This window comes from Mus musculus, chromosome 17 (genome assembly GCF_000001635.26).
Source record: "Mus musculus strain C57BL/6J chromosome 17, GRCm38.p6 C57BL/6J".
Classification (NCBI taxonomy): domain Eukaryota; kingdom Metazoa; phylum Chordata; class Mammalia; order Rodentia; family Muridae; genus Mus; species Mus musculus.
This window is the reverse complement of record NC_000083.6, coordinates 26,175,143-26,199,147: the sequence shown is the minus strand read 5'-3', so window position 1 is coordinate 26,199,147 and position 24,005 is coordinate 26,175,143. Positions and strand designations below refer to the sequence as shown.

At 47.4% G+C, this 24,005-nt stretch overlaps 2 protein-coding genes across 8 annotated transcripts in view; one reads left to right on the top strand and one right to left on the bottom strand.

Annotated features, from left to right (window-relative positions):
• The first annotated feature begins 13 nt into the window (after window positions 1-13).
• Window positions 14-3,149, top strand: Pdia2 (protein disulfide isomerase associated 2). 2 transcript variants are annotated; one of them, NM_001081070.1, is made up of 11 exons: window positions 61-322; window positions 888-1,094; window positions 1,183-1,316; window positions 1,394-1,531; window positions 1,599-1,715; window positions 1,861-1,986; window positions 2,059-2,256; window positions 2,346-2,466; window positions 2,547-2,728; window positions 2,817-2,924; window positions 3,022-3,149. In NM_001081070.1, exons 1-11 carry the CDS (start codon window positions 115-117, stop codon window positions 3,064-3,066), a joined length of 1,584 nt encoding a protein of 527 aa, NP_001074539.1. In that variant the 5' UTR covers window positions 61-114; the 3' UTR covers window positions 3,067-3,149. The 2 variants fall into 2 exon arrangements, with proteins under 2 accessions (XP_006524935.1, NP_001074539.1); XM_006524872.2 differs by lacking the exon at window positions 1,599-1,715 and having other exon boundaries at window positions 14-322.
• Window positions 3,150-3,336: 187 nt separating this feature from the next.
• Axin1 (axin 1) overlaps window positions 3,337-24,005 on the bottom strand; it is a 64,595-nt gene continuing 43,926 nt past the window's right edge. For 2 of the 6 annotated variants that reach the window (XM_006523515.4, XM_006523516.2), the window contains 8 exons: window positions 16,562-16,658; window positions 14,834-14,971; window positions 10,927-11,444; window positions 10,404-10,574; window positions 8,917-9,162; window positions 6,525-6,632; window positions 5,042-5,209; window positions 3,338-4,213 (listed from right to left, as the gene is read on the bottom strand). In XM_006523515.4, coding sequence (XP_006523578.1) covers window positions 4,087-4,213; window positions 5,042-5,209; window positions 6,525-6,632; window positions 8,917-9,162; window positions 10,404-10,574; window positions 10,927-11,444; window positions 14,834-14,971; window positions 16,562-16,658 — 1,573 coding nt within the window. In that variant the 3' untranslated portion in view covers window positions 3,338-4,086. Of the gene's footprint in view, window positions 4,214-5,041; window positions 5,210-6,524; window positions 6,633-8,916; window positions 9,163-10,403; window positions 10,575-10,926; window positions 11,445-14,833; window positions 14,972-16,561; window positions 16,659-24,005 lie in introns of all 6 variants that reach the window. The other 4 variants (XM_030249451.1, XM_030249452.1, NM_009733.2 and 1 more) reach the window with 3 other exon arrangements.

The window sequence follows — 24,005 nt, the reverse complement described above, 5'->3', positions numbered from 1 at the left end:
CCTGAGGGGCCTTTCAGACTTTATCTTCCCTGAGACCCAGCCAGGTGCCACGTGGCTGTTGCTGCTTGGTCCCCAATCTCTTTATCTGCTCCAGCCTTCAGGGCCCAGCGCGCCATGGACAAGCAGCTTCTGCCAGTGTTGCTGCTCCTGCTGGGTGTCTCAGGCTCATGGGGACAGGGAGAAGAGCCTGGGGGTCCTTCAGAGGTGCTCCCTGAGGAGCCCACTGGGGAAGAAGTCCCCAAGGAGGATGGTATCTTGGTCTTGAACCACCGAACCCTGAGCCTGGCACTGCAGGAGCATTCAGCCCTGATGGTGGAGTTTTGTAAGTGCTTGGGCCAGTGGGCTGAAAACCGTGGTGGTAGCCTAGGGGTTCAGGCCTCTACTTCCTAGACTTGGCCTTTCTTGTGGGCACCCTGCTTCTGAGAGGGTCCCAGAGAGGATGCCTGGACCGAAGGTTGTGATGTTGAGATGGGCTTGGTGGTGGTCCAGTCTGATTGGGAAGGAGGGGTGTCGGTGTAGTGGGTACCCTGAGGACACATGAACACTCAAATCCCCCATGCTCTGTCAGCCATGGCCACATACTGATGTTACTATCTTTGGGGCCTCTATTCCAAACAGCTGGTCACTGGTCTTTCTGTAGTTTCTTAAAATCTTTAAAAAATGTCAAAGCATTCTTCACTGGTAGGCTTCAGAAATTAGCTACATGTGACCCTGGGAGAGAGGAAACAGGATTCTTGTCTTTGTCTGGGATCTGGCACCCATGTGTAACTGTGATCAGTATCTGGGGTGGGCCTGAGGGAGGGGTGAACAGAGCATGTTCCCTGTTGGACCTGGGTTGCAGCTGGCAACCTGCAGAGGACTGGTGTGCTCACAGCCTCATCCCTCAGATGCCCCATGGTGTGGTCACTGCAAAGAACTAGCTCCCGAGTACAGCAAGGCGGCTGCCCTGCTGGCGGCTGAGTCAGCTGTGGTCACCTTGGCCAAGGTGGATGGCCCTGCGGAACCGGAGCTGACCAAGGAGTTTGAAGTGGTAGGGTACCCTACACTCAAGTTCTTCCAGAATGGAAACCGCACAAACCCAGAAGAGTACGCAGGTACGAGGTGGGCAAGTACACAGGTGTGGAGTAGGTGTGGCCTAGGGATGGGGCAGAAGTCCAGTCTCAAAAGGAGATTCCTCTGCAGGGCCCAAGACTGCTGAGGGCATTGCTGAGTGGCTGAGGCGGCGAGTGGGGCCCAGTGCCACACATCTGGAGGATGAGGAAGGTGTCCAGGCACTGATGGCCAAATGGGATATGGTGGTCATTGGCTTCTTTCAGGTATAATAGCAGGGGTAGACAGGCGGTGGGAACAGTGCTGGTAGGCATCCATGTTTCTCATGGGGCTTGCCCTGTAGGATCTACAGGGAAAGGATATGGCAACTTTCCTGGCCTTGGCCAAGGATGCCCTGGACATGACCTTTGGCTTCACTGACCAGCCACAACTTTTTGAGAAGTTTGGCCTCACCAAGGATACTGTGGTCCTTTTCAAGAAGGTGAGTTGAGACTAAGAAGAGGGTTGGGGTCAGAGTCACAGCTCCTGCTAACCTTGTTGGTGTCCAGTTTGATGAGGGTCGGGCCGACTTCCCGGTAGACAAGGAGACTGGCCTGGACCTGGGGGACCTGTCCCGCTTCCTCGTCATACATAGCATGCACCTGGTCACAGAATTCAACAGCCAGGCAAGTAAAGGTGCAGGTTACAGTAAGGTAGAGTAAAGGGACCCTTAAGAGGTGTGAGGCTTGGTTGGGGTAGAGGGACCTTGGGATGGATGGGAGCCCTCAAACAGAGGCCCCAGTAGAAGTCATGAGATTCCTACCCCTCCAGACATCACCTAAGATCTTTGCAGCCAAGATCCTCAACCACCTGCTGCTGTTTGTGAACCAGACACTAGCTCAACACAGGGAACTGCTGACAGACTTCAGAGAGGCAGCTCCTCCATTCAGGGGGCAGGTACTGGGGTCTCAGGAGGAGGGCGGGATGGTAGGGCCGAATGAGACCCCAACTTGGTATTACTTTTGGTAGGTGTTGTTCGTAATGGTGGATGTGGCTGCTGACAACAGCCATGTGCTGAATTATTTTGGCCTCAAGGCTGAGGAAGCCCCCACCCTGCGTCTGATCAATGTTGAGACTACCAAGAAGTATGCACCTACAGGGGTGATAGCCATCACTGCAGCTTCTGTGGCTGCCTTCTGCCAGGCAGTTCTCCATGGGGAAATCAAGGTCTGTAGCCCTGAGAGGGGAGGAGGAACAGCAGTCCTAGGTCTCTGGCTCTGCACATGACCCCACTGGAGGCCTGTTTGCTTCCCCAGCACTATCTCCTGAGTCAGGAGATACCCCCTGACTGGGACCAGGGGCCAGTCAAGACTCTCGTGAGCAAGAATTTTGAGCAGGTTGCCTTTGATGAAACCAAGAATGTGTTTGTCAAGTTCTGTGAGTGCTGAAAGGGGAGAAGGTGGCAGGCTGGCAGGGGCAGAGGCAGGTCCAGCTAGTCAAGCTGACTTCTCCTCTAGATGCCCCATGGTGCAGCCACTGCAAGGAGATGGCTCCAGCCTGGGAGGCATTGGCAGAGAAGTACAAGGATCGTGAGGACATTGTCATTGCCGAGTTGGATGCTACAGCTAATGAGCTGGAGGCCTTCTCTGTGCTCGGCTATCCCACTCTCAAGTTCTTTCCTGCAGGGCCTGACCGAAAGGTGAAGGCATGGAGGTGGGTGGGGAGTGACTACTCTATAGCTGGTGCCTGGCTGGGGAGCATGCTCTCGGGTCTTCCTCTTTCTTCAGGTTATAGACTACAAAAGCACTAGGGACCTAGAGACATTCTCCAAGTTCCTGGACAGCGGAGGTCACCTGCCTAAGGAGGAACCCAAGGAGCCTGCAGCCTCTGCCCCAGTGGGTACTCCATTCAGGACACCAGCCCCTGAACAGGTTCTCTCCTAACAAAGTGGGCGGAGGCAGGTCTGAGTTGGGCTTCTGTGATTCTTTCTAGGAAGCACAAGCCAATTCCACCTTGGGTCCCAAGGAGGAGCTGTAGCCATTGGGACACTGTAATCCAGAGAGTGGTGTTCTCAGGTGCTGGAGGGAGCTGTGTACTATGAATAAACATGTTGTCCCAGACTTTGTGTGGTTCATAAGCAGGGCTAGCAGCTGGTCTGCCTAGTTTGGCCCCTGGCCTTTAGGGCTTTGCCTGGGCAAGAATGGATAACATGTTAAGAGGCCATCTTGCCTCCTTCACTACTTGGCTTGAGGGCCGCATAGCCACTGGCCCTGCCCCACTGGTACAGATAGTATATCACATATCCAAGGAAGGTTCAAAAACGTTTTTATTTCATTATTATCCAAGTACCTTTGAAAAGATAATTGTACAAGTCATTGCATGAAAAATGGGCTCAGGGTATCCCCCTGCTGGCCCTGGCCTGAGAAATGTACATATTTACACGGACACTTGGAAGGGACCAGACACACCGCCCCCCCTCCTGCTGAACCAAGCTGGTGGCTAGAGACAGGCAAAGGGGCCTGAGATACTCAGCTGCCAGATTCACACAGTGGCAGGCAAGAGACAGCTATGTTGAAGGCACTCAGTGACATGTACAATATATAGAGGCCCCCACAGGATCCCCTGCTCCTGGACCTGAGCCCAACCAGGTGCAGTGGATAGGTCCCAGAGAGAGAGAAGAGGACAGTGGGATACAAGCCCAGGGCAAAGTATCCCTAGGTCAGACTGGATTCAGAAGCAAGAGCTGCTGAGGGTCATGAGATGGCTCCTGGTATTGCTTCAGGGGGTAATGTGGTGGTAAGTGGAACTTTCCTCTTGAACAGCAAAACAGAGAAACCCAAGGAACCACTCAGTAGGACGACCCCCCACCCCCACTTTCCCAAAGCCAGAGGGACAGAGGCTGGCAGACACCTAAGGTCCCCAGCCTCACCCCGATAGAAGAGCTCATGACACAATCTTGTGTTGTTCCCCACACCAGGCTCCTGAGGACAAGGCTGTCCACCTGACTGATGACAGTGCACAGTAGTGATGGTGTGCTCCGGGTGTGCTGCCCAGTGCTCAGTCCACCTTTTCCACCTTGCCGATGATCTTTTCTTCAAAGACAGGCAAGACGGCCTCATCCTCCCGTACTTCCTCAAATACCACACCACAGTCAAACTCATCACTCACTTTCTTAAAGTAGTATCTAGGGACAGAAAAGTGTGGAGATAGTGAGAAAAACCTGCTCCAAGATAAGAATACCTGCCTGTCCTTGATCCTCTAGAAGTCTGACCACCCTAGAGAGTAGGCTTCTCCCAGAAGTCGAGCTGGGCTGGGCTCCTGATTGGTGCCTGCTGGGCAGTGGCAACACTTGGGGAAGGGCTGGGACCACTGATGGGCTGAGTTAATAGCATGTTGGGAATTGCAAAAACAAAACAAAACAAAACACAAAACCTGGGAGCCCCAATCTGATAGGTAGGTTTGTTTGTTTGTTTCTCTCTCTCTCTCTCCCTCCCTCCCTCCCTCCCTATTTATTTATTTATGTCCATTGTCCGTGTCGTGTACCTCCCCCCCCACTGTCCTGGAACTCATTTTGTAGACCAGGCTGGCTTGGAACTCAGAAATCTGCCTGCCTCTGCCTTCCCAGTGCTAAGATTAAAGGTGTGCGCCACCATGCCTGGCTTTCCTGATAGCTTTCTTATTTAAAGAGGTCTTGGGGTCCCAGCTCTGCTATCCACATGGGCTAACTCCAGTAGGGCTGACAGGTTCTCAGGTCACTCAGGTAACAGCAATCTGTCTACTAGAGTTTCCAAGTTGGCTAACATGGAGGGAGAGGTCTAAGGCTAGAACAAAGGGCCAGTCTGGCTCTGAGGCAGGGTCCTGATGTCACCACACAGCATTGAGTAGCATCCATGGCCAAGAGAAGTAGGATGAAGGGGTAGATAAAAGACAAATGGGACAGAAAGCTTTTCCCTTCTAAGCTCAACCAAAAGCATACTGGACAAATATGCTCTATGGTTACAGCTTCTCTTACCTGTAGCTCCCCTTCTTGGTTAGCAGCTCCTTGAACTGGCCCAGGGTGACAGCACGGCCCCTCACCAGGGTCCGGTAGGGGATGGGTTCCCCACAGAAATAGTAGGCCACAACAATGCTGTCACATGGTGGTGCACTCCCGCCACCTGCCTTTCTTTGTGATTTTGTCCTGGGGCAGAAATAAAGTGATTAAGTAGTGGGCTCAGGGCCAGGGCTCAGAGAGTACCTCAAAGGTAGCATCTACCAGCAGAAGACAAGACACCCCAGGGTTAGAACCTCATTAACCAATGTGATACTCACAGGTCCTGCCACCCACCTACCCAAAGTCTAGGTACCTGTCCTGTGTGAACCACTCACTGGGAAATGAAGTACAGGTCTAGCTCTAAGAACACACTCCCCACCAGATCATGACCAGGCCAGGCACACAAAGTCCCATCTCCAAGGTTGTAAAGGAAGTCAGTTCCTAGACCCTGTCAAGTCCCAACCTCTCCAAACGTCCCTAAGTCTCAAGGATAGACCAATCAGTGCTGCACAGATCTGGAAGGGAAGTGTTCCTAGGACCAGGACAGCCAGGGTCTCCAAAGTAGACTAGAAGCGTAAGCTATTTCCTGCTCAGGTGCTCAGACTGCTGTGAGGCTGTGCGAGTCGATGCCAGGCAAGTCTTGTGTGCTCCTCCCATCACCCAGAAGCCTCCGCTGCGGGCCATGTTGGCTCTGAGACTGTGGTCTGGGTTCTTGGGCTTTTGTCCTGCAGTGGGGATTCTCCAGAACAACTGGAGGGTCACCTGCAGAGGCCCCAACTTCAGGGTCTGATGATACCCACTTTTTTTTTTTTTTTTAGACAGGGTTTCTCTGTGTAGCCCTGGCTGTCCTAGAACTCTGTAGACCAGGCTGGCCTTGAACTCAGAAATCCGCCTGCCTCTGCCTCCCGAGTGCTGGGATTAAAGGCGTGCGCCACCACACCTGGTGATACCCTCTCTTATGAAGTGATTGTGATGAAGCTTGGGCTGGGTCATCAGCAAGGCTCATCTTTCTAAGTTGACTGAAAGTACAGGAAGGACAGTCGGGAACGTCCCTAACCTACACGTGACCATGGCAGAGGAGGTACAGAGTCTAAGTCCTGGCTGCAGTTACACTGTCCAGATCCTACTATAAAGTTGGCTCAATCTCCTGGTGCTATTTCAAGGGGACCAGGACTGTGGACTGCCAATCCCTAAACCTCACTGAGAAGCTCACGAGAGCAAAGACAAGATGAGAGGCAGGCTGTGGTACCTGCAAGACCTAGTGATCATGTCACCACAGTGAAGAGGCATGACCTCCTCCTCTATTGGGAGAAGCGAGAGAGAAGCCCCAGCAGGCCTTTTTCCAGCCCTGGTGCTTCCTGGCTCAGTGACAAAACCTATCAAAATAGGTGTTCCACTTTGGAATTTGGCCTGGCCTGGGCTGAGCTGGGCAAAACCAGGAGGACCCACAGGGTGCACATACTCTGTCTCGGAGAGTTCCAAGTCCGACACGGCTGGTACCACACTCAGCACCGGTGCACAAGCTGGCCTGACACAGGTGCGTCCCCGCTGCATGACTGCCTGCACATACCTAGGGAACAACCCGCATCAAAGAGGATGGGGCTCAGCCAGTGTTGTGGACAATAGGCACAGAAAGGATGAGCAGCAGGACCTAGCCATCAAAAACTCGTACTCACATACTATCAGAGGCCCTGCCATTAGGTATCTATCTAGACACAGGGTCAACGTCAGGTGTTCTCTGGAATACACTCTGGAGAACTGTTGATCTAGGTGCTAAAGCTGTCACTTCACCCCTTGCTTAGATGTCTTCTGCAGGCTAACGGTTCTTAAAGAGGATCTGCCAGGACAGAAACGTGGCTCTTCCTTACACTTTCATCACAAACTTCCTGAAGATGATGTGGGTATCAGACATGGACAGTAGCAGTGGGTGGCTCTGCTGTACAGTATCTTGGGGAATTCTTATTGCCATGACTGAGGCATGTCCCAGGGTCCCTGCAAAGCAGAACCTTTTTAAGTGAACCCTCTAGCCGGGGGTATGCCACTATGGGTTCCTAATAGTGACTTTACTTTGATCTATCTTAACAGGGCCTGCCAACACCTAGCTAGGGCTTTCACTCCATAAATCTACACTTGCTTACACAGTTCCAGACTGATAGATTTTTTTTTTTCCGAGACAGGGTTTCTCTGTATAGCCCTGGCTGTCCTGGAACTCACTGTGTAAACCAGGCTGGCTTCGAACTCAGAAATCCACCTGCCTCTGCCTCCCAAGTGCTGGGATTAAAGGCGTGCGCCACCACCGCCCAGCTTAGATTTTTTTTTTTTAAAAGATTGATTGATTGATGTATGTAAGTACACTGTAGCTGTCTTTAGACGCACCAGAAGAGGGCGTCAGATCTCCCTAAGATGGTTGTAAACCACCATGTGGTTGCTGGGGTTTGAAACTCAGGACCTTCTGAAGAGCAGTCAGTGTTCTTAACTGCTGAGCCATTTCTCCAGCCCCAGACTGATAGATATAACATGATCAGTTTTCTCACACATGAAGATTTTGGAGTAACCAGCTAAGATCAGATGTGTGTGTGTGTCTTGTGTGCACGCATGTACTGGTGATAGTGGTGGTGATGTCATACCCCAAAACATAGACCAGCGGGATTAGCTGATACTACTAACAGAAGAAAACCACAGCCACTGCCATCATGTGGGGCTAGCCAGGTGCTGGTAACGAGATGAACAAATGTAACCTCTGCATCACAAGAGAATCCTAACTCACAGAGTACCCTGCTCCATTAGAAAATCCTGCCTCCTAGGAACACTTTGCTGCTCTGAGAGCACCCTGCCCAGACCACTGAGGGCATCAGTCTTAACAGATCCACATGACACCCTGCTCAAATTGCCTCTGACCCTTGCCAGATACACACGGTATCTCAGCATCAGTAAGAACACTTCCACGCACTAAACAGGCAGCACAAGAGCATAATGTTGCTTACAGTAGGTGGCAGAGTGCTCCCTTGTGTTCCAGGCCACTGTAACTTCTTTTGGAACCAAAACTAGTATAGGCCCAGAACCTGGTGTGAGCCTTTGGAGACCTCTAGTGACCAGGGACAGATTTAAGCTTCCAGGGCAACTACAGTTTGACCCTGCTAGAGACCAAAAGTGTAGAACCAGAGTCATGAGTTATATCAGGGAGTGAGGACTCTGACTCCAGAATCTATACATTCCAAGATGAATAAAGGAGCTGATAGTTTAAAAGGCAATAGTAGCCTTTGTGTGACCATGGTTCCAGGGAATGGGTAAGAAGCAGATCCTAAGCCCTCATGGAGAGTATTGCCCATTTGGGAATTGCAATCAGCCACGATGTCCAGGCAACTGATTCAAGGCCAACATAAAAGGGTCAGAGAAGGCATGTTCTAGCTCCAAGAATGTTGCTACGCAAAAAGAAATCTCTTTGAGTTTGGGCAGAACATGCTCCCCAAGAAACAGAACAGGCTTGCTGAACTGTGGTGGTGATGGGGCTGATACTGAGGGAGACAGGGAGAAGGACTGGGAGCTGTGGTCTCTGCAGACAAGTCCTACAACTGTCCGTGCTTCAGAACTGTCCATCGTCTCCCTCGGCTGTGCTTTGTGTGGCTGTCATCAGAGATGGTCAGGACATCTACCACTAAGCCAGGCATGTTCAGAATTTGTTGGCCACCTGACCATATGCCTTGTAAGAACATCCCCTTCACAGCCCTCTGTCCTGCAGCAAGGCTACCTCTGTGATTCTCAGTGGAGAAGCAGCCAACATGGCTATCTTCCCTGAAGGACCCTCTCTAGGCCTTAGGGCCATGGTAAGATCACCCTATACCTCATGAACCTACCTCTGCTTGGAGGGCAGTTTGTTTGCTCTCTTTTCTTCTTCTTCCAAACGCCTGCGGGCCTCTTCCAGCTGGGTCAGGGGATTAGGGGCTGGATTGGGTGGCATTGTGGGATCTTGGATGAAAAGATGAGAAGGCTGGACAGAATTCCGAAGCTGAGCGCTGACCCAGGGGTGCACGGCCCCAGGACGCTCGATGGACAAGGGCCTGGAGCTTTCATGGGCCTGCTGCTTCCTCAACCCAGAAGACCTTGGGGAACAAGGACAAGTGACTATGTGAGCAGTGGGAGCAATCAAGTGTGTCCACGCTCTACTAAAGGAGCCACGGGGATACAGAGACACACTCCTTCCCTTCCTGCAGACTTCCTTTTGTTTATGATTTGAGATTGAACAAGGGGTTTGCTCATGATGCACCGTCACTGACATTTCTTTCATTCTAGACCTTTCTTTTCTTTTCTTTTCTTTTTTTTTTTTTTGGTTTTTCGAGACAGGGTTTCTCTGTGTAGCTCTTGACTGTCCTGGAACTCACTTTGTAGACCAGGCTGGCCTCAAACTCAGAAATCCACCTGCCTCTGCCTCCCGAGTGCTGGGATTAAAGGCGTGCGCCACCAAGCCCAGCTTAGATCTTTCTTACTTTTTAAAAGATTTATTAATTACATTTTGTGTGTGAATACAAACACACATGTACCAAAGCCTACATAAGGAAGTCAGAGGACAATGTAAGAACTCTTGTACCATGTGATCCTTGGGCTTGGCTCTGGTAATACTGAGCCATCTTGCTATCCTTTACTTTTGAGAAAGGTCTTCCTAAGCTTCCAGGCTGCACTAGGTGTGGCAGCACATGATTATAATTCTAGTACTTGGGGGGTAGAGGAAGAAAAGAACCAGAAGTTCAAGGTTAGGCTCATCTGCAAAGACAACAGGCCAATAGGGACCTATGATTCCAAAGACAGACTGTCTGCCTGCAAAAGAACCAGGTTCAGGTATGGAATGCCTCCTGCCTAACTTACACTCTCCTGCTCTAGGTAGGAAGGTAGCCTCCTAGCCACGGTTCTCAAGTATGTTGAGGACAGGGAGTGAGCAGGCAGCATGTTAGAGTAGCCTGGGTCTGAGGAAAGGAACCTGCCTCGGTCCTAGATTCCCCTAATATGCTCAGAAATGGGCCATACAGAGGGTCACAAGGATGGTACCTCTCCCTATGGAGCCAGAAATCTGTGCAAACACCTAACAACATGAGACAAGGCAGAGAAGAGATATTTAGAGAGGTCACATTAAAGCTGAGCAGCCTCAGACCCTCAGGAGTGAAGAAAAGTAGGTAAACAAGAGAGAAGGTTCTTCACAGCTGCCACTTATGTCAAGTTCATAGGTGACAAGGCATTAGGTGAAGTCATCTGACCCTGAAGACAGAAGTAAACTCCTAAAAGCAAGGGTCCTGGCAACAAGAGGACAGGTGGCCAGCTGCTTTGGGACAGGTCCCTGCAGTGTACATACCCATGGCCTGCCTTCCGGTGTCTACTGATCTCCTTCTCTCCCTCAATGATCCACTGCATGATCTTCTGGTTCTTCTCAGCGTCCTCTGTGGTACTGGGTACCTCAGCATTGGCATTCTTCCCAGATTCAGCCTTCTTGGTGTTTCTTTTGGAAGGTGCACTAGTTTTACCACTGGGAGAACAAGACATAGGAGGTCACTCTGGTCTTTCTTGCTACTTCCTGAACCCTCAAGCTCAACAAGAAGTCCTTCAACCCACTGTGAAGGCTGAGGCCTCTGTGAAGGTCAGCTGTCTGTGGTCTGTTTTACTATGGTAGGAGAGCCATGCTGACCAGAGCCCAAGAAAAACCCAAAGTGCGCCCCTCCTCATCCAGTCATAGCAAGGCCTGGAGTCTGACTGGCCCCTGGCCCGGGTATTGTCTGACTTTGACTGGATTAAGTCACCACAGGACCACGGACTCGATGAACCATGACTTGGATACAAGGACACACTGGAAACATTAAGAAGGCTGGATCAAGACTCACCCAAAGGCCAAATCCCCAGCACTGAGGGTGGTGCCTGCGTTCTCGGAATAGCTCCGGGGCTTGGCATGACCATGTGTTTCTGGGCCCCACGAGAAGCTGCTCTGGACCCTGCGGGCAACTTCAGCCTCCATTTGCTCCTTAGGTCTAGCTGAATTATGGTGAACATGGTGGTGGACATGTCTATGATGGTGCAGGCCAGCTGTATCCAGCTTCAACCCTAACTTAGGAACATGCTTCCCATGCCCGGAGGCTGTACCCCCTAGCACTGCAGTCTTAGCCACATGCCCACTGTCAGGAGAGCGGTGGCCTGGGCCAGGTGACTGGCAGCCAGGTGTCCTCATGACCCTTTGCACGTGCTCATCCAGGATGCTCTCAGGATTCTCCTCATGGGCATCCCGCAGTCCAGAGCAGCCCATATCCACATAGCGGGGTGGGAAATGGTGCCAAGCTGGGACAGAAGGCAGCTTGTGACTTGCCATGGGGCCAGAAGGCATTTCACCATCCTCCCCTTCTTCCTCCTGTGGAGAAACAGCAGTACTGTCAGAACAAGAATAAGGACAGACCTGGAAGTGAACCACAGTCTGAGAGTCAAGTCAAAGAGGTCAGGTCAAGGAGAGGTGTTGACTCCTGGATACCGTGTTCTTTCTCTTTTATTTTTCCCTTTTTTTCTCTCTCTCTCTCTTTGTTTTTTTTTTTTTTTTTTCTGGACAAGGATTCTTTATGTAGCTCTAGCTATCCTGGAAAAAGCTCTAGCTCCTGCCTGGCTTTATTTTTTTTTCCTTAAAGTTAAGACCCCCGCCCCAGTGTGTGTGCACACGTATACATGCACTCGCTTTGTATATATGTATATGTACATGTATGCATGCAGGCAATGACAGGTGGGAGTGCATCATGCTACCTTAGGCTTAACCTGGAATTTTTATTTTGTTTTTCAAGACAAGGTTTCTTTGTATAGCCCTGGCTATTGTGACCCCCCTGCTTCTGCTTCTTGAGTGCTGAGATTAAAGACCTGTGTTACCACTGCTCAGCTCTGACCTGTAATTTGTAAGGCATCTTACCTAGCACATGGGCAGAGCAAAGAGAGCATCAGGCCTCCTCTTCTGTCACTTTCCACTAATTCCTTGGAATTGGGTCTCTTGCTGGCCTGGGACTTGTTTTCTCAGATAGGTTGGAACCCAGAAAAGCCCAGTAAGCCGCTCTCTCTATCCCTCATCCCTCCCAGCTGGGGCTATCGGCCTATAGGAACCCCTAGCCTGCTCCATGGGCAAAGGATCTGAACTCTAGGCCATGTCTTCAGACCTGTTCACAAGTTTTATTTTCTCAGGTTTTGGATAAAAATAAAAATGGGTAATTATAGCAGGATAGTGGTGGTGTCTGCCTTTAATCCCAGCCCTCAGGAGACAGAAGCAGGTGGATCTCTGAGTTTGAGGCCAGCATGGTGGACAAAATGAGTTCCAGGACAGCATGCAAGCTGCAAAATTCTATGTCTGTGGTTATATGGCCACCTACTCAACAGGAGACAGCTCAGGACAGGATGGTGGCACAAAAATAAAGGCCAGAGCATACATGTCAGCCCATCAGCCTAGAGGACCTCTGGCCACAGATTATTTCCTAAGCTGATATAAAAGAATCACTCAAAAGCTTTTCATTTTAGTGTTCTCTGTTAAGTCAAAACAATAATAGCACCATTCTCACCTGTGGTGTTAGCTCTTAGGACACTACTTCAGGCCTGTTGCCATCCTTGCTACTAGGGACTGGGCCATTCCATTTGGCACTCCACAGAGCTGAGGGAGTTCTAAGGCTCAGACATCAGAAAATCACTGACACCTGTTGACCTCTGCCTTGAACTAACCAGGAGCTGCTGTCCAGGGGAACTGAGCAGGATGTGTGTGCCAGCCCTAGAATAAGCAGGGTTCCTTAAGGAGGCTGTTGACAGACACCCACGACATCCATAGCCCACCCTCATTTGGGTCCAAATAAGTTAGGACTTAGCACTTAAAAAAGGTTCAGGGATGGAGAGATGGCTCAGCTGTTAAGAGCACTGACTGCTCTTCCAGAGGTCCTGAGTTCAATTCCTAGCAACCACAAGTTGGCTCACAACCATCTGTAATGGGATCCAATGCCCTCTTCTGGTGTGTCTGAAGACAGCTATAACGTACTCATGTGCATTAAATAATTCTTTTTAAAAGAAAAGAAAAAGGTTCAGTGTTTCATGTCAACACAGCTCCCATTTTATTTACTTATGAATATAATCTATCAGAATGCTAAAACCATGTGGCACATAAAACAGTTGGCTTCAGTCTGCATAATTTCACTGCCCAGCAGATGCCTGGGTGCACATATGGGGTGCGTGCCCTATGCAATTCAAGATTACATTAGGTCCACAACATGATGTTTCACTGTAGCCTACCAGTACTGCACCGTTGGATAATGCTGCATGTCAGCCATCTCATAATGACTAGTGGGTAGGTAGCCATTCCAACACAGGAAAGGCTGCCTGGCAGTCTAACAACATCTCTCCTGTTACAAAAAAGGGACACAAGAGAATGCCGCTGTCTCAGTGACAAAACAATTTAAGAGAATATTTTCACATAAACTCCTTAGAAAGTTTTTTATTTTTTAAATAAAAATTGAAAATTTTTTAACAATAAATTTTTATTTATTTTATGTGTAAGAGTATTTTGGCTTCATGTATGTGTATACTCGGTTCCGGCAGAGATCAGAAAAAAGTGTCAAATGTTTGTGAGCCACCATGTGTGTTCTGAGAACCAAATCTAGTTCTCTGCAAGAGAATAAATACTCTGAACTGCTGAGCCATCTCTCTAGCCCCTGCCTGTTTTTTAATCTCGGCCTCTGGTTTGTGAAGATTATAGCTGGCACGGCACCATGAACCCTGCCTCTAGGGAGCCTGAGAGGGAAATAGTGAACCTGGAATAGGTTTCAAGTTTGAATAGGGCTGGGTTCCACGTGTCAAGTAAATAAAAACATTAGGTGAGCAATGGAGAAATAACTCCACAGAAGAACACTGAGCTTTGAGTATGGAAACTCATATAAATAAAAATGCTTCATCTTATCCAGGCCAACCTCTAGGAGACGAAAACGAGGAATGTTGCTGTAAGAGGCTACCTTGGGCTACACAGGGATTGGAGTAAAGGACACACATATGAGGATTATGGCCTCCATAAAGAAAGTCTTACCACAGCAGCACTGGGAAGGAAAAAAAAAATACACACACACACACACACACACACACACACACACACACACACACACACACACACACACACACACACACTGGTTTCTCAGCCAGGTGGTGGCAGCACATCCTTTAATCCCAGCTCTTGGGAGACAGAAACAGCTAGGTATCTAAGTTCGAGGCCAGCCTAGTCTACAGAGTGAGTTCCAGGACAGCCAGGGCTACACAGAGAAACCCTGTCTCAAAACAACAACAAACCCAACAAACAAAAAGCAGTAGTTTCTCAATGAACCAAAATGAGCTCCAAGGGGGCCACTATAGGCACTGCAGTCTATAGTGTCCCCTACGTGAACAAGAAAGGACCTGCACCTGCCCAGCTTTCACAGCAGGGCCCCCACAGCTCAGTTCCTGCTACTTGCCAAGGCTAGGCATTTTGTCAGTTCCTGTCTTCTTCAAATGTTGGGAATCTTGGGAGCTTCCTCCCAGGCATCTCCTGCTGGGAAAAGGGATTGCTAGAGGTAAGCACTAAGCTCAGTTAGTGGTAAAAGAGCCAGAACAAGGTGTAGAAGACGAAGGAAGGAAGGCAGGCCAGAGGAGATCAGTGACAGCAGGCTGAACAGAGCACCTCAGAACGGAAGCTTCCCTACATGGAGGGCTTGTGAGCCATGGAAACAGTGGCCGGAACATGACCCTAGCACACAGTTCACTCACCATGCGTACACGCTTCAGCCGTTCCTCCAACTTTTCTTCAGCCTCTCGAGTGCGCTGGACAGCCTCTAGACGGTGAATAAGCTCTTCAGCAAATTTCTGTGGCTCTACCCGGATCTCCTTTGGCATTCGGTAAGTGCGCTGTGGAGAAATACAGCAGTCAGCAGATAGAGCATTTCTTACTGAGCAGCACAGTAACAGCCTGCTAGTGAGTGACAGGGAAACTGCAACTTACTTTTTTTAAAGTTCTATATATTTATTTTAAGTATGAGTGCTTTATCTGTGTGCCAGAAGAAGATATTAGATCCCATTATAGATGGTTGTGAGCCACCATGAGGTTGATGAGAATTGAACTCAGGACCTCTGGAAGAATAACCAATACTCTTAATCTCTGAGCCATCTCTCCAGCCCTACTTAAAGCTTTTTGAAAGCAGTTGTTTACTGTTCCCTTTTACTGGGACACTAGCATTCTTACTGACCCCTCTTCTCTTTCACTGACCTGAGCACTGACTTGAAGATGTAGGCTGCTCCCTAGCCATTCATAATTACATTCCTGGAGGCCTGGGCAGGGTCCTGGTAATGCACAGGCTGTGGCACCGAGTGTTCATGTGCACAGACACCCAAACAGGTGATGGCCAAAGCCTTCGCCAGCATGCTCTACACTGAATACTCCCAGCTCGTCACAGAGAAACATTCATGACACAGGCAGGGAACAGCTCAGTGCAAACAGCACTGGGAACATAGGATCAAGATGAGTCAGCACAGCACTGGTCACTAGAAGCTCCTAGGGGAACTTGTGCTCCTGGAACAGCCATGCACTCCCCAGGCTTACACCTCTTCAAACGAAATAATGGAGCAGTGCCTGGTCCTGAGGTACGGCTGAGTTTAAGCAGGGTGGGACTATACTCAGGAGGGTGGAACTCTCAGCTCTGTCACAGTGACAGGAGACAAAAAAATTCATGATACACAGAACAAACATCATCTTCTAACGACAAATGTCTATTTCCTAAAACTGAAGATGCAGTCAAAGAGCTGAAAGATTCTAACTAAGAAATTATTCCGGGCATGGTGGCCCACGCCTTTAATCCCAGCACTCGGGAGGCAGAGGCAGAGGCAGGCAGATTTCTGAGTTCGTGGCTAGCCTGGTCTACAAAGTGAGTTCCAGGACAGCCAGGATTATACAGAGAAACCTTGTCTCAAAAAACCAAAAAAAAAAAAAAAAAAAAAGAACACAGGCTCTGTAAACAATATGCAGAGAAGGAGTCATGGGTAGAGGACACTGCCAAGCTCTCTAGAAGTCTTTCTGTCCCAAGTCTATGTGCCAGAAGAAGGAATGACTGTTCTGTGTCACCAGTGGTAAGTGCTATGCATGCTTGCTCAAACATACAGTCAACAAGCCTTATAGTCCAGACTCAGGAGAAGCTACTATTATCACCCAAGGGGCAAAGCTGGGGCAGCTTCTGACCTAAGATGTTTACATGGCAGTACCCACTGCTCAGCAGAAAAGGCACCCATTTCTTAAACCCTTCAACCCTTACTTCTTAAATCCTATATTATCTACTGGGATGGCTATCTCTCACCCCAACATCACTCAGATTGTCTGCTAAGCCCAGAGATAACCCGTAGTCCTAGGAAGCCTACTAGGTGCATCTCCTACTGGTGCCATGGTAGAAACCAGATAGCTAGGCACCAGGAAAAAAGGCAAGGTACTATTGAATATATGGTACTTACAGGAATGTGAGGTAGAGGTACCCGCCCATTGACTTGGATACTCTCCTGCATCTCCCTTCGGTGCTGCTTACGGATCCTGTATGGGGGGATTCCATCCCTGCATAGACAAAAGATGTAGCCATTAGCTCAAGCAGAAAACAAGGTATACAGCAGAGCATCATATAGTTAGCAGCCCATGGTCACTACTGATAGCAATGATATCCACATTGTAGCAACCCATGTGCATGGAGACATGGAACTACATATACACAGAGACAGATACACTTACATGTACTACATGACATACGCACACAACTCATATATGCTAACAAAGCCCAAGAACTCAACCACGGAATGCTCCTCTACCTACTATTCACTGATCATTTCAGCAAAGATCAGCTGCCCTTTTGTTATGGATCTCTGAGTCTACAAAATCTCAAACTTTGTAGTTAAGAATGATTTTCACACTACAAGAATTTCTCTCTCTCTCTCTCTCTCTCTCACACACACACACACACACACACACAAAATCATGTAGTTTGTGCACGTATATGAGTAAGTACATGTGCTACAGCACATGTGGAGGTCAGACTTCAAGCAAGTGGATTCTAGGGCTTGAATCCAGGTCACTGAGAGCCTGTTAGAAGAGTGAGACAAACATGTAAAGCAAACTAGAAAGAGCCTTCAGAAGCTATAAACCCAAGGACTAAGGCCAAGCAGTTTTTTGCTCATTCAAGACAGATGCTATATCTAACTTAAAACTGCCTAGCCTCCATCCCATAGTGTTAGAAATCCATGGTGTTAGCTGCTCTAGAAATAATAAAAAGACAGGCTGACTAATGAAAGTGCTGGGTGCTCTCACTATAGCTCTCTAGTGACATGAAAACAGGCAGATAGGAGGACTATAATCAATGCTGAATGGGATGTGTTTTTAAATTATCTTATTAATGAAAGATTCCACAGGGCACTTAAGGGATGTGGTCTGTATACCCTGCCCTGGAGAAGGTGGGAAGCCATCAAAGACAGTGGAACCTCAACAATATTACTCTTGGCAGCAGTAAAAGACAGAGCCCCAATCAAGGGATGGTTGCCCCCAGCAACCTGCCCAGGCAGTTGGTGTGCCCAGGCAAGAAGGTAGTATTACAGTGTTTTCCTTTTATAAACATAAAGGGAACAGAGTGTTGAGGAATGGGAATTTAAAATTCCTGTGACTTGGCTTCCCAGGCACTCAGGATAGTAGGTGGCCTAAATCCAATAGCTGAAACCTGTTTCTTCTATACTTAGATTCAACACTTTAAAATCCCCAGCATTTGGGGCTTAGGCTTGTCCTCAAAATCTACATCTAAGGATATGTGACATACTAGGAAAGACCTTGAACACTCGTGTAATCCAACGGTGACTTCAATGTGGGAAACACGTGAGCTACCCACCAGATATGGTCAGACCCACCATTTCATTTCTTTGCCTCAGATGTTTGTTCAAATATAGATGAGAATTTTGTATCCCAAATTCTTAAGTCTCCCAATAAAATCCAAGATGAACAGATTGTCAAAGAAAAATTGCCTAAGCTTGGGTATGTGGCCATAGCTCAGTTGACAGAACGCTTGCCTAGCATGCATGAAGGTGTGTGTCTAAGCTCAGCGCTGCATTAACTGAGGAGAGCGGCAGACGCCCCTGGAAGGCAGGAGACAGCCTTGTTGACATGAAACTCTCTTACCCCTAAAACAAAAGCCATTTACATGAACTTTAACTTTCTCCACTTGGGTAAATGTTTTCTTAAGGAGGCTGGAGGTTGAGTTTCATTGATTCCAGGTGTTGCAACTTGTTGTCTTCTTTTGATGGAGCTGGCAAACACTTTTTAAGTGAGAAGCCACAAAGAACTCCAGAAACTTCAAAAAATTGTTGCTGGAAATGCCAATGTTTAAAGGGTCAAAACTGAAACAAAGCTAAGTGTGGTGGCACAGGTCTTTAATCCCAGCAATAGGGTGGTAGAGGCAGTGGATTCCAAAGTGGAGGCTGGCCTGGTCTACACAGTGAGTTGCAAGCCAGCAAGGGCTTTTAAGATCCTATCTCAAAATTAACTAATTAAAAGACAATGAAATAGACATTCTTCAGATAAAACAAAACCCAAAGAGACAGAGGCTACCCTCATATTATTACCACATGGTTATTGTAGTAGAAAAATGGAACACCCTAATATGTGCCACATGGCACTAGCCAAACTGACTTCTGAGCTGCAGAAGATGTCATGCTTCTTGTTTGCTTTGTTTTGTTTTGTTTTTAAAGACAGGGTTTTTCTGTGTGGAAATCTGGTTGGGCACAATCTATTTTTAAAAGTCAAGTGTTGGAAGAATGGGAAAGGGTAGGCAGAAGAGAAGAACCAGCCACAAAAATGACACATAGTGGGCATGATGGCACATGCTTTTAACCCAGCAATTGGGAGGCAGAGGCAGGCGGATTTCTGAGTTCAAGGCCAGCCTGGTCTACAGAGTGAGTTCCAGAAGTCAGAGCTACACAGAGAAACCCTGTCTCAGAAAACCAAAAAGAAGAGAAGAGAAGAGAAGAGAAGAGAAGAGAAGAGAAGAGAAGAGAAGAGAAGAGAAGAGAAGAGAAGAGAAGGGAGAAATGGGGAAAGGGGGGGAAAGGTCCGCCTGCCTCTGCTTCCTAAGATCTGGGATTAAAGGCATGTACCACTACCACCTAGCTCAAACTTGTTTTTTGAATTTTTTTTTTAAAGATTTATTTACTTTATGCATATGAGCACACTGTAGGCTGTCTTCAGACACACCAGAAGAGGGCATCAGACCCCATTACAGATGGTTGTGAACCACCATGTGGTTGCAGGGAATTGAACTCAGGACCTCTGGAAGAGCAGTCAGTGTTCTTAACTGCTGAGCCATCTCTCCAGCCCCTCAAATATTTGTTTTTAATACTGACTTAATTATGAATCAATATGAATATAGCCAAACCATATGTATGTATGTATGTATGTATGTATGTGCGTGTGTGTATATATATATGCATATATATATATACACACACATACATATATACATATATATGTATATATATATATATATTTTTTTTAATAATGCCTGTTAACAAATACCTTAGCAAAATCAGTGTGGAATTTATTCATTTAACAGGTATTATTAGGCCCCTCACTATTAGCCAGGCAAATTTTTAGACCCAGCAATGAACAACAGCAAAAATCACTCTTTAATAGGCTTACATTCTTGATTATTGTTGCTTGGAAAATATGCTACTTAAAAAGAATTGAGGGCCTGGCGAGATGGCTCAGCGGGTAAAGAACAATGACTGCTCTTCCAAAGGTCCTGAGTTCAAATCCCAGCAACCACATGATGGCTCACAACTACCTGTAATGTGACCTGACACCCTCTTCTGGTGTGTCTGAAGTCAGCTACAGTATACTTATGTATAATAATAAATAAATTTTAGCCGGGCATGGTGGCACATGCCTTTAATCCCAGCACTCAGGAGGCAGAGGCAGGTGGATTTCTGAGTTCGAGGCCAGCCTGGTCTACAGAGTGAGTTCCAGGACAGCCAGGGTTACATAGAGAAACCTTGTCTCGAAAAAAAAAACCAGAAAAGTTGCCTTGGTCATAGTGTCTGTTCACAGCAGTAATACCCTAAAACAGAAGTTGGTACCAGGAGTGGGGAATTGCTGTGATAGGCCTGACCATGCTTTTGTTTGGAGGAATGTGAATTTGGGGTGTTGGAAAGCCATGGAATGTGTTAAGTGGGGCTTAATGAGTCATCCTAGTAGGAGTAGGCAAGACTTAATTGCTGGGAGTTATCTGAACTGTGCAGCCCTAGCCCAAGAGGTTTCATAGGAAAAGAATTTCAGTATGTGGCTTAGAGACTGTTTTTGTGGTATTTTTGTAAAGAATGTGGGTACTTTTTGCAACTGTCTGAAGAATCTTCCTGAGGCTAAGGTAAAGAGATTCATATTAATTGCATTGACAAAGGAAGTCTCAAAAAAGTCCAGCAGAGACTTTGTTCTCTGGCTAAGTCTCATGAAGAGCATTTTGAACAAGCATAGCAAGCTTAGAAAGGAAAAATGTAAAATATAGGGTTCGAGAATTAAAGGGCACCAGGAAGTGAAATGGAGCCAACTCCTGTGTTCTATGAGATAGCAGATTATGAGAGTGGGACTTTGGGGCAAGATTCTACCCAGCTAAGTTTAGATCCAGGCATGGTGGTACACATCTTTAATCTCAGGAGATAAAGCCAGGAGGATCTCTGAGCTCAAGGCCAGCCTGGGTCAGAGCAAGTTCTAGGTGAAGAAAACCTCAAGACCAGGCGTGATGGTATACACTTTTAATCCCAAGAGACAGTCATGCAGATCTTTGAGTTCAAAGTCAGTCTACAGAGCAAGATCCAGGACAGTCAAGCTTAGACAAGTGAAGGTGTTGGAAAACAGAAAGCTCGTGATGATGTAATATAACAAGGGGGACATGCTCCAGTCCTGGCCAGCAGCAGAACTTGGCAGCTTTGGCCACATGGCTTTGGCTTTAGAGTCAAGAATAAAAGGCATTAATGGGATAACTGATTCTGGTTAGTTAGAGCTAAGAAATCAGTGGTGATTAAGAAAGAAGAAACCAGTGAGGCTGGCGAGATGGCTCAGAAGTTAAGAGCAGTGACTGCTCTTCTGAAGGTCCTGAGTTCAAATTCCAGCAACCACATGGTGGCTCACAAACATCCATAATAAAATCTGATGCCCTCTTCTGGTGTGTCTGAAGACAGCTACAGTGTACTTACATATACCAATAAATAAATCTTAAAGAAAGAGAGAGAGAGAGAAAGAGAGAGAGAGAGACACACCAGTATCACTGAGGTAAAATCTTCTGGGAAGTGTTAGCTGAGAGCACAATGAAGCTGTGTTCCAGAGATAGCCAGTGTTGTACCTCATGCTGCAGTTGGACTTGGTAATGTGTAAGAGTCACCCAGGTGGTACTGGTTTTGAAGACATGAAGGTGCCATGAAGGGGTCATGAAGAGCAGCTGAGACTTGGCACTGTAAAAGGCCATTGGTGAAGGTGCAGCCTCAGTTGCACTTGATGGGCCAGGACTAAAGGGGTCATGCAAAGGATGAGGCTTGGTACCATGAAGAGAGCCTATGAGAGGCTATTGGTGAAGCCTAGTTGCAGCAGAAGACCCCAGCACATTTGAGATGCCAGTGTCATGGGATGATCACCAAGAACAGCAGCAACAGTGGAGTGGATCAACCTGGGCTTAGACTGACACAGAGGGAAGAGCTGAAGAAGCCCAAAAGATCATGTGTGGATCTCAGACACTGAAACAAGAAGCTGTAAAACTGAAGTTGTCTTGGAGACCCCAAGATGTTCGAGATGCCAGAGCCATGGGCTATTTGCTGAGGAAAGCTGCTAACAGGAAGTGCAACCAGCCCAGGAGAAAGAAGTTTGTTGCAGTCAACAGAGATAAAAAATGAATTGGAGATATAAAGACTACTTTGACATGAAGATGCAGAGTTTGGAAGTTTCTTCAGCTGGTTTCCTGTCTTGCTTTGGGAATTATAGTTAAGTAATTGGATGAATCTGAGAAGAGACCTTGAACTTTGGAAGCTGGACTAAATGTATTTTGTTTGCATTATAGTATGTCTAGGTATGGCCCCATAGCCTCATGTGCCTGAACAAGCCTATGGGGGGTCAGGGAGTGGAATGTGATGGTTTATGTATGTTCCGCCCAGGGAGTAGCACTATTAGAAAGTGTGGCCCTGTTGGAGTGGGTGTATCACTGTGGGCATGGGATTAAGACCCTTACCCTAGATACCTGGAAGTCAGTCTTCTACTAGCAGCCTTCAGATGAAGATGTAGTACTCTTCTGAGAGCTCTGCCTGCACCACATCTGCCTAATTGCTGCCATGCTCCCACCTTGATAATGGACTAAATCTCTGAACAGGTAAGCCAGCACCAATTAATTTTGTCCTTTATAAGACTTGCCTTTTCATGGTGTCTGTTTACAGTAGGAAAACCCTAAGATACACAGCTATAGTAACTACTTTGAAAACTATTCCTTCTAGTCCTAAGACTTTATATAATGGGTAATTAGAAACTGGCTCCTATTGGTATCAGTGTCATTCAATATATGAGGTCTGTCTAAAATATTTAAGGGATATTCTCCTCCTTTATAATTAAGCCATTATATTTGGCAAACTGCTAATAGTTTTGTCTTCAGAATACTGTTGCATTTGCTTAAACAGATTTTTTTTGTGAGGAATGAGGCATCGAGATTAGAATACAGGAATGAAATGACTATAACCAGACTATTTGACCCATTGTTCTGCTACTTACTAATTCCTCTAAGAAATGTTTACTCGCATCAGTGAAAACAAAAACCAATAACTGCACATATACTTAACAGTGGTTTAGATCCACTTATCTGGGGAAGATAAGATGGCTTAGATGTGAAGTGCTTACATCCCAGCATCTACTTAAAAAACAAAACAAAACTGGGCATGGTAGTATATGCCTATAATCCTAGTGTTGAAAAGTCTCTGGTGCTCACAGGTCAGCTAGTTTTGCTGAATCAGGACCTCCAGATTCAGTGTCAGCAAGTGGGCAGAGGCCCTTTGGAGCACAAAAGGCTTGATGACCGAAATTCAATACCTGGAAACTACATGGGACAGCAGAGAACCAAACCCCTATAGTTGCCATCTGACATTCACATGTGCTATGGCACACACTTGCACCTATGTACTCTTTTTTACACTCACAATACAACACATTTTTAAAAAATTTAGGGGGCTGTGGAGTCAGCCCTGTGGCTTAAGAGCTCTTCCAGAGGACCCAGCATCTACACAGTGGTTATGTATAACTCTAAGTCCCGAAGATATGACATTCTGATCTGCCCTCCAGGGCACCAGACATCCATGGTACAAATACATGCATGCAGAACAACAACAAAATGTATGTATGTATGCATTTGAGACAGAGTCTTACTATGTAGCTTTAACTGTCCCAAAACTCACTGTATAGACCAGGCTGGCCTTGAACTCAGAGATCCACCTGCCTCTGTCTTCCACGTGCTGGAATTAAAGGTATGGGCTACTATGTCTGGCCAAAATACATTTAAAAAAAAAATTAAATTTTAAAACAGGGCAGAACTGCTGAGCTGGCCCAAGAACCCCTTTGAGGACCCTACACAGTCATGAATTAAGAGCCATCTAGTGGTAATCAGAAGACTTGCTCTGAGCTGGGCAGTGGTGGCACATGCCTTTAATCCCAGCACTTGGGAGGCAAAGGCAGGTAGATTTCTGAGTTCGAGGCCAGCCTGGTCTACAGAGTGAGTTCCAGAGCTACACAGAGCTACACAGAGAAACCCTGTCTTGAAAAACCAAAAACCAACCAACCAACCAACCAACCAACCAAACCCAGAAGACTTGCTCTGATCACAGGTAATGAGCAAAAGCTTACTCTAACACT

Bases quoted from the DNA above. Each gene is read 5' to 3' on its own strand.
- Pdia2 (NM_001081070.1), top strand. From the start codon at position 115: ATGGACAAGCAGCTTCTGCCAGTGTTGCTGCTCCTGCTGGGTGTCTCA. The intron at 1,095-1,182 runs GTACGAGGTGGG...ATTCCTCTGCAG, and splicing joins AAACCCAGAAGAGTACGCAG to GGCCCAAGACTGCTGAGGGC. The intron at 2,925-3,021 runs GTGGGTACTCCA...GATTCTTTCTAG, and splicing joins AGCCTGCAGCCTCTGCCCCA to GAAGCACAAGCCAATTCCAC.